This window comes from Acanthochromis polyacanthus, chromosome 3 (assembly GCF_021347895.1).
Source record: "Acanthochromis polyacanthus isolate Apoly-LR-REF ecotype Palm Island chromosome 3, KAUST_Apoly_ChrSc, whole genome shotgun sequence".
Taxonomy (NCBI): domain Eukaryota; kingdom Metazoa; phylum Chordata; class Actinopteri; family Pomacentridae; genus Acanthochromis; species Acanthochromis polyacanthus.
In genome coordinates, this window is record NC_067115.1 from 16,969,657 (window position 1) to 16,983,214 (window position 13,558).

At 39.3% G+C, this 13,558-nt stretch overlaps 3 protein-coding genes across 10 annotated transcripts in view; all 3 read right to left on the reverse strand.

The window, feature by feature from the left end:
• The window catches only part of pnpla6 (patatin-like phospholipase domain containing 6), a 34,427-nt gene extending 29,956 nt beyond the window's left edge, over nt 1-4,471 (reverse strand). For all 8 annotated transcript variants that reach the window (XM_022189475.2, XM_022189474.2, XM_022189472.2 and 5 more), the window contains exon 1: nt 4,338-4,471. The gene's annotated coding sequence lies outside the window, so the exon portion shown is untranslated. The remainder of the gene's footprint in view (nt 1-4,337) is intronic.
• A 569-nt stretch (nt 4,472-5,040) lies between these two features.
• On the reverse strand, nt 5,041-8,826 carry LOC110948086 (ATP synthase subunit d, mitochondrial-like). The gene is made up of 6 exons (XM_022189478.2): nt 8,724-8,826; nt 7,015-7,145; nt 6,333-6,429; nt 5,665-5,736; nt 5,330-5,392; nt 5,041-5,224 (listed from the first exon to the last, which is right to left on the reverse strand). The coding sequence occupies exons 2-6, from the start codon at nt 7,134-7,136 to the stop codon at nt 5,093-5,095; spliced, it is 486 nt and encodes a 161-aa protein (XP_022045170.1). The 5' UTR covers nt 7,137-7,145; nt 8,724-8,826; the 3' UTR covers nt 5,041-5,092.
• A 1,118-nt stretch (nt 8,827-9,944) lies between these two features.
• Nucleotides 9,945-12,771, reverse strand: LOC110948060 (homeobox protein MSH-C-like). The gene is made up of 2 exons (XM_022189434.2): nt 11,897-12,771; nt 9,945-11,320 (listed from the first exon to the last, which is right to left on the reverse strand). Exons 1-2 carry the CDS (start codon nt 12,315-12,317, stop codon nt 10,908-10,910), a joined length of 834 nt encoding a protein of 277 aa, XP_022045126.1. The 5' UTR covers nt 12,318-12,771; the 3' UTR covers nt 9,945-10,907.
• Nucleotides 12,772-13,558: the final 787 nt, after the last annotated feature.

Below are 13,558 nucleotides of genomic sequence, written 5' to 3' on the forward strand. Positions count from 1 at the left end.
GATAGGGATCAAATTATTGCATCCTACAACAGCATACTGCTGATGACACTGAGCCAGGCTGTTGTCTCTGCCACACACAAACACAGCAGGCTCTCAAGATAACAGATAAAAACCTATCCAGATGGTAACCCCTTCCCTCACTTTATCCATCCCTCCCCATTCACTCCAAAAGAGGATGATCTCCTTGTTGTCCCAGTAAACTGATGCCATCTTTACTAGGGATTTAGACAGGGTATTTAAGGCATCACAATATGATGAAATAAAATCAGGTTGGAGAAAAAAAGAGTCTGTTGGCATAATGTCTCAATAAAGTTTTTTTTTTTTTTGGTGTGCCTGTCAGTCTGTGTGAGTTGATGTCATCATGAATTAGTGCAATTGATCTCAGCAAGGAGCAAGTTAGAAGATCTATATCTATATATATTCTGATATACCTACCCTGGGAGATACACACTGAGGTAATGCACAGAAGCAATAATTCCTAAAGTTCATCCAGGCTGGCTGCATACCACCATCACTGCCCACGTCTGTCAGTACAGACTGATTCAGCTGACACAGGCATACATGCTAAAGCAGGGACAACAAGCTTCATTCACCGTCTACAGACAAATAAACAGCTATACTAGCTTAGCTCACTGAGGTCAACCGATTTCCCACTCGTACTCTGGCAACTCCAGCAGAAAGTGAAGCTGAAGGGAAAACAAGCTGGCGAACAACACAGACTCTATGTTTGCTGAGGGCATACAAAGTAGGCTACTGCTCTAGCATGAAGAAGCCTATAAACAAGCAGCCATCTCATGGCTAAGAAAAGACAGGACAATAGCCATGGGATACAAATAGGCTCCTTTTTCTGTGTTCTAACATCTTTCATCTAAAGGACGCCTGAATACATGTCAATGTTGAGTGAAGAGGGGGGAAATCCCATTTAGTCTGATAATAAACTATGATGCAATTTAATCAAAATTACTAATTCAATATAACTCATTATACTGAATATTGCTCTACTGTAAAATAAATACATAATGTCAACAACAAAACTTTTTGTTTACTCTTTTCATGGTCTGACAGCAGTAAGTAATTATTATTTGAATTATTATTCTAATATTATTTTCCCATCACAGCCATTCACTATTTCTGCCTGATAAAGGACTAAAATTATAAATGCTCTTGTAAAGCAACCATTAGTTATTTTCATTTCACATCATTTCATCAGTCCTTGTTTTGCAATTCAAGGATGAAGCTTGGTTAGAAATAACAATGACGATGTTTTGTGCTAATACTGACCGCTAATATTTGCACAACATATGGGTCAATGATACCAACAATGTTGCAAGATTGTCTTGGCAACATATGAAGTGACAACATGAACTGGCATCAGCTGCAGCCGTGGTCTGGTGCATTTCCTGCTTAATCTATGCCATCAGTGACTGGGAGACGGTGGCTGGCCTGCTGTACAGATGAAATTTAATCAGTGAAAAGCTGAGGATGGAGTGTCATGTTACATGAAGCAATCTTGCGACTCAAACAAACACTGTAGGATGCTGCTGTGAAGGACAAACAGATTCAGGGCCATAATATTACAAAAGAAAATCTGTAGCATCTATGCTGACCATTCAACACCTATAAAAATATAAATGACCTTCCCTAAATGTATCCATCTGTAATAAAGGGGGTTTTCATTCTAACAGAAATTGTAAATGAAAATTTGAATACTATTATTCAAAACTAATAAATCCAATACAAATAATTGAAACTGTCATCTCATATTGCTACATCTCAATGTTAAGTACAAGTGACTTAATGGACCGACATAGGATGCTGTCATCCCTACTGTGAAAAATTCTTTTCTACTCTGTCTGTGGTGCAGAAGCCGCTGTAACAAACTTTTCATCATCCCAGATCGGAAACTTGTTGCTGCATGTGACTTCAGATTTCTTATCTTTCTTTCAACATAGCTTTGTGTTTGTTAACAACACTGTAAGAAAAGCACAGGCCTGCAGTCGAGTAAGGATGAGACACTAACCAACCTCTAGCCTCCTAGCAGTGCCTCCCTCCATGCAGACCTACTCCCATTGTCCTTTATGAACAATGGAGCTAGTGTTGACTCCACTGTCCAGGGTCAGACCTGGGCCGACTACTCGCACAACTATGTCTGTTGTCACCCAACAATACGCACTTTAGACCATGAGATTCGAAATAACAACAAGGATGTAGGTTCACAAGGTCTTATGCATCATAAGGCACATTTAGATGATGAATAGCTGGAAACCATCTGAAAAACATTGCAAAGTGATGTGGCTCTGCACTGAAATCATATCTAAATGACAGAAAGTTGGAAGCAGAAAGCTGCAGTGAAACAAGAAACAAGTCTACATGCGGAGCCTGATGAGTCACCGGCATATTGAGGCCTATCACAGATATATATTTGAATCAGCATATATGAAAATGAAGGCTTATTTAAATGGAATGTAATGCCTAAAGCTTCTCTTTCTATTCATTCTGCAGTCACTGACTCTGTTGAGTGCTGATTATAAGCAGGTTATCACGTAGTTGCTGAGACAATGCTGGAAAGTAACACATAAAGTTCCCATCTTTTACTCCCATGTGACAAGCAAACCTGCAAACTTAACAATTCCAGTCACCGCATTTACAAAAGCTAAAATCTAAGCCTGTTTTTCCACCAGATATGTAGACAGAATGTTTAGAGCAGAGGCACTGTCCATGTCTCGACTAAGCAATCATGAGTTCCTGTATGTGGCAAGTGTACTTTAACAGGAATAACAGGGTAACAGAATATTGTGCTTAAAATGACATAAACAAGAAAAAAAAAGCTTAAGATTGGTGTTAAATGCACTTAAAAAGATAAGAAAAGAACTTGAAATTCCCAAAAGTAATTCATGTGTGAAGATATTGCTCAGAGAAAATTACAATAACATGAGAATGAATGTAGTTCATCATAGAAAAGCATTAAGATATAAATACTATAGATGATTAAAAATTATAATGAAACTCAGCCGCAAGTAAAAGCGGCAATACTGCTGCAGTAGTGAAGTACATAATATTGAAATATTGCACATGAAAATGAAATATTGGTTAAATAATGGGTAGAAACCAATTTGTAGCATGAATTTTATAGTTGGCTTGATGGAGTAGACTATGTAAGGAAGACAGAACACATTTCACCATGGACTACTCCGGACGATATAGTTGAATATAAAGAAAAAACAATCTTAATTATTCTGTTTCATATATAGAAGTGAGTACGTTGAATTGGTTCCGGCTCAGATACATAATTCAGTCACTCTCTCACATTCTTTTATGTGTAAATTATGTGTTTATGTATACATACATATATACACACACAACCTGATCTGTCACCTTTAACCGTGGTAGACAAGCCAAGATTTTAAGTTTCATCTTACACTACACCTATACAAAAAAAATGACGCTGTTTTAAGGTTTGCACAAATGGGAACCTAAAATATAATAAATATTCCAATAGCACTGACACAAACAGCAGCAAAGTAGTGACCAAGGTGAACTCTGAGGACGACATCAGCTCATATTTCCCTCCAGCCAAAATAGTTTTGCATAATTTGCACCCACAGAGGCGTTGGCTTACTGACCTCTGGTGAATCCCTCGGCAGGATTGTTTGTTGTAAACAAACTAGGCTGGTGTGAACGCTATTAGTAGAATAAGAGAAAACGATGTTTTCTTTCAGTGAGCTCGTATTAGCTAGTTCACACCAGTAGAGGGTGTTTTCTTTTTGTCGCAGTAGTGTACCGTCATATGAAACCTACACAGTAGTGGCTGAACAGATAAAATAACAGTTAGGCCTCGTTGTTTATACAAAAGACAATGAGCTTGCCGAAAGTAACTAAAAAATGTATATGAATATCGCCGCAAAATTAAAGTTTAATGAACTGAGAACATCTAAATGAACACCTTTCCATCTTTTAGAGCAGAGGGCACCTGACTGACTCCCATCTAAACCGTAATCTGAAGGCTAACGGTGTCACTTGCTAGCGAGGTGTCGATGCTACTAACAGCGATTTACTGTGGTCACTGTCACGGACATGCAAGTAAAACAACTTCTCAATATTAGAAATCCAACAGTGAAAACGCGCTCAGAATATTTTCTGCTCTCCCTTTTTGACCTCCACACGAGCAATCTGAGAACAGCCCTAACGGTTATTGACACACTTGAGCAGATAGCTCCTGATTTCACCTCCGGCTTCTCACCGACACTAGAGGAAAACTCTTGCACAGCCGTGTACTAAAATATATACTAAAGACATGTCCTCAAATTAAAGAGGGGTTATAAAAAAGGGACATTTACCTGAGCTGATGGACTACCGTCAATCGCCGCTGACTGTCATGTAAAATACAACAGAAATCATCTTCCGTGAAGTCCCTCCTGTTTTACTTCCACAAGAACTCTGACCAATCAACAAATGCAATTCTCTAACGCAGGACCAATTAAAATCCGAGGCTGGGGTGAAGCTCCGATGTCCCGCCCACTGCCATGCAAATAAATATCTGAAGTCCAATCAGCGTTAAGAGAAACAACAAGGCGATCCATGATTGGACAATATTAGGAATGATTGGCATTAAGTTAACCTGTAATTGGACTTCGACACAGGACGTGTGCACACTGCAGTACCTTTGAGATGAGTAAATAAGTGACCAATATGTTAATGCACAATTGAAGCCTTATTACTAATTTTAATCATGAGACTATGACAATTCTGTCACTTACCATTTTACACTTATACTTAACTGTATCTTGACTCAGCCTCTACCAGAAACAGAGAACGTTTCAGGTCTTATGAGTTTGATTATATATCTACAGAAACGACAATTAATGGCAAAGTTGTAAGGTGTCAGCATGTAAGAAAGCTGTTTAAAGCTTTTGCTTGAATGAAAATGAAAGCAACAATGCCCCCTTATGGCCACGACCTATAATTTCACAAACTACTATTCAACAACTCTGCAGCAATATTCCTTTTATACATGTATAAAATAATGAAGTCATCAAGCAGTTCTCTTTAAAATACATAGTCTTTATTGTGAGGTGAGTGTCCAGAAACAGGTTTACAGATCCGCAATGGGCTTGTGAGGCCAGTAAGGGTGTTTGACCTTGTCCAGCTTGGTCTCAGGGAAGGTGTCGTTGAGGTCCTCGATGGTCATCTGATCGAAGGGGATCATGTTCTTAAATTTATCCAGCTGTGAACACGTAAAGCAGAAGAGTTAGAAAAATAGTAGTATGTTTGCAAATTCCCTCAAGATGTTTATTTGGTGATTCAGCAACAAATACAACTTGTGTCTCACCTCCTTTTCATACTGAGTGATGCGGGCCTTTGATCCTTCAATGTAAGCTGATGCACTTTTGTTCTGTTAGAGAAAAGTGATACTACACATCTGAAAAAGTAACACAACACATCTAATCCCTGCAGTCTGCTTAATTCCAGATGGGGGAATCAGTATAAACCCCCCCCCCCCCCAGTTAGAAAAACTACACATTCAGTGTGATTGTGAAATATTGTTTCAACATTGCAAGTGTTGCTAAAATGCTAAAAAATTGCTAAAATGTCAGCAAAGGTTCAGTTGCCAAAGTTCAAGATAAAACATATGCAGTACATGATGTTTTTGGTGTAACTACTTACAGCCTCAGCCTCCTGGGCAGTGATGGCGCTCGTCTGTGTGTCAACAGGCTCAGGGATCTGCAGTGCTTTGAACTGTGTGCAGGACGAACATTAATGCGTTACCACTGTTAAGTAAATCAGCACTTCTTAAACCAATACAAATTTATAAAATCATGACTCAACCGGACATCCACCTGCTAAAACGAAGGCATAACCTTGTAGACTCACAACAAGGCAATTAAAGCTATGGTTTAATGTGCTATTCAGTAGCACAGTAATTCTCAGAAGTGTTCGGACCACAGACCGCATATGAAGATGGACAAAGCATCACCACTTCCTCCCATTGTACAAAAGAGGGGTACAGACATATCTTTTTGTGTTTTAAGTTAAGTTAATATTGTGCAGACAATGCTTATAAATCATGTCAGCAGGGCATAGTGACAGTTGCCCAGAAGCCAGATATGTTGGCTTAACTTTTGAGGAGCTGCCATGACGTTCATCTTCATGCACAAATTTTCAGACAAAAACATATTTCTAAGACTGACAAACTAACATTTGTCTGCTGCATCTGTTAAATTACAGCATTTACACACAACTCCAGGAGAGATTTGCTGTGTCAAAACAAGGATTCTCACACATGACTAACCAGATGCATACTTAGGGCCCATGACCTGTTGAGTAAAGCTCACCTTCTTCTCAAACTCATCAACCATCCCAGCTTTGGCCACTGCGCTCCTGTAGTAACTCCAGTCGATGGCTGCAGGAGTCTCTGGCAGGGAGTTCAGTCTGGTGGAAAGATAGAAAAATCAAGCTAACAGATGTCAATGGAGGTACAATGGGTAAACAAAAGATGAACAATAAACAAATACACGAATACAAAAATTCATTAAGGGTGAGGAAATCGGCTATGTAGGTAGGTGATTGTGTGCAAGGAAAACTCCTGAAGTAAATAAATGCTGACTACAGCCCTGACATGTCAGAAAAGATCATGTAAATACAAAGAAGTGCTGCACATCGTGGATAAAAATAGATATGTGCAAACACTTGTTTGTGCATTTAAGTTTGACTGTCCTTCCAGCATCTTGTAAACCTCTCAGCCAGGAAAACAGCGGACACACTGGCTCTGTACTCTACATGAGTCATTCTCTCGTAGCACATAAAAAATCATATCAGACTCCTGCAAAAATCAGGTCAATGTTTCTTTGTAAATCAGCAACAAAACACATCCTCCACTAAAAATTATTTATATATAAAAGCACTATTTGTTGACTTGACACAAAAGGAAACAGGAAAACCAGTTATCACGATATAACTGAAGATGACCAATGCCGACCATTCACTTCTAAACAATGCAGGTCATGTGTAACATACTTGGCAGCGATGGCGTCACTGCGGGTCTTCAGTGCGTTGAACATACCACGCTGGTTGGGTGGAACCCGTTCGGCAAAAGCCACCCAGTCAACGGCCTTCAGGGCTACACGACGGCCTGCCATCTTAACTGTCTGAAAATAGAAGGAAATCTTTAGTCCAAACGAACCCTTGGGCACAGAGGTGAAAAGGTTTTTGGAGAGAAACCCTCAAATTAAAAATGTGTTCTGGTCAATGTTACTCATTTCATTTTTTTTTAGCTTCACTCTATAGGATGATGTATGTTCAGTTTAACACTAGATCGATAATTTCATAAAACAACACCTGAAAATAAAATTTTATTGTGAAAAATTTATGGTGTGTACTATCAAGTATGATGTGTGGCATCACAACTAAACACCCAGTATAACTCCCACTTAGTTTAGTTGTCTACTCTACCAATCCTGGTGCAACTTAAAGTAGTATGATTTGGAGACTAAAAATTTCCACTGAACAAACCTTTAGTTTAGTGTGATGTAATATATATAAATATATGCAACAGATAACCTTAGCACAGGTTCTGGATTTTCCAGTGACACAAGAGACGGAAACAGAATTTAATTAATTTCTAACTGGGTAGTTTAACTTCTTTACCCCCAAAAACATAATAGACTCAAATTATCCAAGACACAGACTATTTTATGTATATTTTAACATGTCAGCAAAGGATCTTCAACGAAGAAGGTTACAATATCCAAGTTATATCAAAATTGCTTTCATGCAAGCAAAACAGTACTCACAAACTTCACTTGCTTGCTTATTTAGTTAGCTTACAAGATTTTTGTTGACAACCAATTTTACCAAGAGTAAAACAGCACAAACACTCGGTGTATAGAGATCTGTCTTTTTAACTTCATGATGATTCTGGATGCTGTTGTTAATTTTACAGTGCCATTAAATAAACACCTAAATTGGAAATTGATCTTATGTGGTGAGAGAATATACAACTATTGTTTCCACGACCACATACGTATGTGTAGCCAGTCCGGTTGACCTTTGGATTTACACTGTGGTTTTTTTGTGTTTAATACACAGACCTGCACGAAAAGACATTTGCATTTTGCTGAAATCTGGGATTACTCCGTATTCACGAAATGAAGTCTACTTTGAATTTAGAAACGATCAAAAACACGGTCACCTCCAGGTTTCTGTGCACTCTAATGTAAATCATAACGCATTGCCTCAATTCAAGTTTATTTTTGATGCTTTACCACAGGATTTCTGTGTCATGAAGAGAAAATATCACGTTTAGGTTAATCCCATAGTGATAAATAACACAGGCAGAAATCAAGCTAGCGCAGTCCCTTTATACAGCATGCCTTCTAACCGCATATGCTAACAGATAATACATTTAAGGGTGGTTAATAAGGCAAATAAAATAAATTTTTAATTAATTGTCTGAAAGCCATCAATAACACCGTCCTTGACATTTTGTTCCAATTTCAGATCGCAGCAGGACTAGCTAACGTCAGCTAGCTCTGTTAGCCTGCTAGCCAAGGTCAGAGAATTATCTGTGTGACGTCGCTATTTTCACTAAACACGGAGCAAACTGCTAAATTTACTTTGACATGTTGTGAAAAACGATATATGTGTAGGCTTAACAAATTAGTATTTACACAGTATTTTACCAAGAGTTTCTTTCATTCAATAACCCGGTGTTGTGCTGTACTCACCTCGCTGCAAGAGTCGTCTGACAGGACGGAGGAAGTTCTTCTTCTTCTTTTATTTTAGCAGCAGCAGCAACAGCAGCACAGAGGCGCCACCGCCACCTGCCGGCCAACCCGAAAACTCACTGCCGGCGTTTATTCATCGAAAGCTCCGCAGTTCAGCTGTGGGTCGTTATCTGCATCTCAGCGCCTTAATGGTAAATAAAAACTAAATAGGCTGAAGGTTTTACTAAATTCTACCAAACAAAAGTCATGATATTTTATTGAAGATGAAGACACTCTGTTGCTTTAATTGGAGGTAGAATAACATGAAGAAAGTAAAAAATTGAAAGAAAACTGGACCATTATTGTTATTCTTTTAAAATAAGATAATTTTGATTTAAACATTTGCTTATCTTGATATAATTAGTCTACAATACAACGTTAAAGTGCGCACCAACCGGCAATAATTGCAAATAAACAAAACCCACCACTTTCCAAATCGGAGTTGCCACTAAAAGGTTATTTTCAGCAGCATAAAAAAGCGGGTCATTTGTGTTTCTCCTGCAATACTTACGCTGTTCAACTGAAACAAAGAAATGCAAAGATGCAAATAATCTCACAAGTACATTACATGAATGCTATTTTAAATAAATTAGTTGTGAAATTGTTTCACATTTTACCTGAGAGGTGTGCATATGTGTTGTCATGTGTTCCTGTTGCACTATTGCCAGGCTACAATAAATATTTGCCTGGTCTGTTAAAGCTGTGAAACGACAAAATAAGTTGGATAAAATGTGTTTTTCATCTATTTTTATGAAAAATAAAAAAATAATGTGCACTGTCTCAAAGAAGACATGCAAAAAGAGCTAAGAGTTGTACAGAATTGTGGATTGAATACCAGGTTCCAATTGAAACATATCTGAAAATTTCCCTTTAAAATATTAAATGCATAATTCATACCACAGATTATACATTTTAATGTAAAGCAGGTCAAGCAAAAGGCACCAGACTGGAAAAATCACAGTGTTATTTAGCAATTCTTAAATTAGATACTAACAATTAAATAGGAAATGTCGGTCAGGCTGTGAATGTTTCTAATGCAAAGAAAAAAATCTAACATGATCTGGATGGGCAACCTTTAATACAGTCATATTTTTTGCTGTTCAAAATACCACAGTCAATAATAGGAATAAAAAAAGGGAAAACAGTGAGAAAAGGTTTTAGAAAGAGTCAGCCACTTTCAGGTCTTGTATAATGTTTATTTACTAAAATCAGTTTTTACAAGTAACTGAACATTTAGATAGACTGATGTATGTACACAGTACAGATACAAAGATATTTAATAAATACCACTTTTCCTGCTGTTCAGAGGCTGCAGGCTTTTGTGAACACTACACATTTTATTTACATTTACAGCAAAATTCCTCAAAAAATATCTAATAACACTCCCTTAAAGGCCACGTTGTGAGAGTAAAAAAACAAAAACGAAAAAATACTAATACGTGTATTATTCTAAAATATAATTTTGTCCCCTTTTTACAAAATATAGAAATAGAACTGCTTTGAGGAAACACTAAAAACGCAGGGAAACTGCTTTTTTTACCCGAGAATTACAGAAAACAGTCAAAGCCGGATGAAGAGAAATACTTCAAGTGATAATAAAGACACTGCGTGGTCTTAAGGCACCGATTAAGTACTTTTCTGTTGCTTTAAGGATCCTTCCTCCGCTTTAGTGGATTATTGCCTTCATTCCATGGACACTTTTAAATGTCCAGTTTCACAAACCACTGCGGAGCACTGCGGATGAACCAGAATGAAGTGTTTAAGGCATGTCATTTAAAACCTGATATGTAGTTTTGGAGAAGTAATTTATGCCTGTGAATCCACAATCCACAGAACTGGACAGAAATGAGGAGAGCAAGTGACGCATTTCGATGTCGCACATATTTATACAATAAAATCTGAAGGCACCTTTTTAAATTACTTCACTTTCGGAGTTTAGAGAAAATCTCATCTCCAAATTGGAGTTTAGAAGAAACTGTATCTTTAAATTGGAGTTTTAAGGAAAAATCTAAATTCCAAAGTGAAAATACGAAGATGTGTTTTTTTCCGAGATGTGGGCCACAAGACGCACCGTCCTCACTCATAAGTGTTTGCAACCATGGTCAGAGTCTCTTTCACACACACGCACACGCACGTACAGGAATACTAAGACAAATAGTACATCCCATAAGTGACGGGTCCACTGAAGAGTCCTGGGACAGGCAGACTGGGCCTCGGGAACGCGTTCGACTGGCCCCACGTTGGAGAGCCCATGTGCGCTCCGAGGGGGAAAGGCAGCGCGAAGGCGGGCAGGACTGGTTTGGAGGCCAGTTTAAACTTCTCCAACTCGGCCTCCTGCAGTCTCTTGGCTTTGGCCCTCCTGTTCTGGAACCATATTTTGACCTGAGTCTCCGTCAGGTTGAGCGAGTTGGAGAACTCGGCTCTCTCGGCGATGGAGAGGTACTGCTTCTGGCGAAACTTGCGTTCCAGCGCCAGGAGCTGGGAGGTAGTGAAGGGCGTGCGAGGTTTCCTGTTGTTTTTGTGTTTCCTTAAAGTACACTGAGTTGGACTTGAGCTCCCTGTTACAGAAAGATTGCAAAGAAAACAGCAATTGTTAGAATAAGTTCAAGCTTCAGCTGAGGATTATCACAGCAGGTGGACACATGAGCTTTGGCGAGCAAACAGAAACTAAATGCAAGCAAACACATGCCAATAAATAGGTTTTAAATTTATGTTTTTGTTGACAAAATGACCTTCTGTGTTTAGCCGCATCACAGACATTACATTGCGTCCTGCAAATATGAATTTTAACGTTTAATTGCGTATTATCCACATAGTTTAAGTTCAGCGTCTATATTTTACTTCTGTATAAATATATTAAGACATATATAAAAATGTAAGAACAAATATGACAAAGAATAAAGTCAACAACCAAATAGGTGATTCACATGATAGGTGGCACAGGATTTATTGTAAGAAACAGCATAGTACAAGTGCGTAAAAACGAATTTTACGCACAGTCCATGACGTTATAACATAAAATGGATATTACAGTGAACTTCAGTTGTAGTTGAACTTCATATTCCTTTAGCCTCGAGTACTAATAATAAATCAGTGTATTCTTGTGTCTGGTAACAGTGGAGGGACGGACTTACGAGGAGGTGTAGAAAAGGAGGACGTCTGGAACCAAGTGCTCTGATCTTTCTCACAAAACTGCGAACTGTCCTCAGTGGAGCTACTGGAAACACCCTGCGAGCTCTCCGCGGAAGTCTTCCTCTCCGCGTAAAAAGTCCTTGGGGAGAACTGCGCGCCCTGTCCGGCCACGGGCTTGGGCAGCACCAGAGTTAAATCTGCGGGAGAGTAAGAAGTCCGACAGGTGGTCTTCTTGGAAATCAGGGACTCGACGCTGAACGGGAGGCTGCTCCGCTGGAGTTTGTATCCTTTTTCAGTTGTCATGTCTTTGGGCTGAAGCTCCTCTCCCTCCGTATCCGTCTCTTCCTTTTGATGAAGCTGTTTGGCGTCTTGGGACGGCGACCCCTGCACAGGATTCATCATGACACAAGGGGATGGGGCCATGCACCTCCGTCTGGCCCGTTCAGAGGAATCGTGTGGCTGAGGTGTACAGTGTCCAATGTGCGTCTTTGCGCTGTCAGCGGTGCCCAGTAGCTTTTACGCGCTGGAAGGGATCGTCTATAAAAGGACAGAGGCTGTTCCCTCTACCTGCTCCCACCAATCAGCTCCTGGATTTGGCCCCGTGACGTCTCCTAGTGTGGTTTTGATTGGCCCGCTGCCTTCCAAGAGAACATCAAGAGGTCTTTGAAAGGAAGGAGACGTTAATCATACAGACCCCATGCGGTGCGGGGCCATTGATGGCTCTCACAAAGTAGCTTAGACCAATTTTAGCGCAATTAACCAGTGGGGAGGACTCTCTTGACCATTTACATCCATTAGCAGAGCACTTCCATCGGCTCTGTCCCGTGAATTGCTGTCTCACTGTAAAGCTGAGCAGCAGCTGAGGAGTCACATGCAAATACCAAACTAATACTTTCAGAGGAGATGAGAGAATTTAAAAAAAAATCGTTAATTCGGATAATAAAATTCAACACGGTAAACTGCATCTGTAAGTAAATAAACAGTAGAAGTAATTAGAAATAAATGAGTGTAGAATTAAACGAGCAAATCAGCTAAAAAGAAAATCGCATCCGATAAGAAAACGTGCGCAGCCAGGATAGAAATTGATTAGGTATGACTGTTGGTCACACAGCGTTACAGCAATTTAAGGCCTGTCAGGAGCTCTTCTCCTTCACAATGGCCTCAGTGGAGAAGCAACAGGCGTTTTTCTTTTCTCCAGGTCATACTATTTAATAAGCCAGACAAGTTGTGTTTTGCAAGGCGCCAGGCTCGGCAGGATCAAAAAGGAAGATACCTCAGGGAGAAAAGGCAACGGTTAACTCCACTTAACCAATTGTCCTCCAAATATTTCATAGTTCGCTGCGTGGAAGCTGGAAGGAGGAAGCAGGGCTGACAGTTAACTGTTTCACATGTACAGTTAAAGCTGGTGACGTTTAATTTAATTCATGTGGACGTGTTTTATTGTGTGATTGTAACATCTGCAGCAGCAATAACATCACATCATACTGTCTTGGATTCAGAAGAAGTGCAGGAATTTTTTTAAAGGTAATTTAATGTAATTATGTTAACTGTATAGGCTCCAGCACCCCCCGCGACCCTAATGAGGATAAAGTGGTGTATAGAGGATGGATGGATGGATGTTAACTGTAAAGAATCAGCGGATTTTTTTCTCCATATATGTCATT

Bases quoted from the DNA above. Each gene is read 5' to 3' on its own strand.
- LOC110948086 (XM_022189478.2), bottom strand. From the start codon at position 7,136: ATGGCAGGCCGTCGTGTAGCCCTGAAGGCCGTTGACTGGGTGGCTTTT. The intron at 5,393-5,664 runs GTAAGTAGTTAC...TTTCTCTAACAG, and splicing joins CTGCCCAGGAGGCTGAGGCT to AACAAAAGTGCATCAGCTTA. The intron at 5,225-5,329 runs GTGAGACACAAG...ACGTGTTCACAG, and splicing joins TCACTCAGTATGAAAAGGAG to CTGGATAAATTTAAGAACAT.
- LOC110948060 (XM_022189434.2), bottom strand. From the start codon at position 12,317: ATGGCCCCATCCCCTTGTGTCATGATGAATCCTGTGCAGGGGTCGCCG. The intron at 11,321-11,896 runs GTAAGTCCGTCC...TTTCTGTAACAG, and splicing joins CTCCTTTTCTACACCTCCTC to GGAGCTCAAGTCCAACTCAG.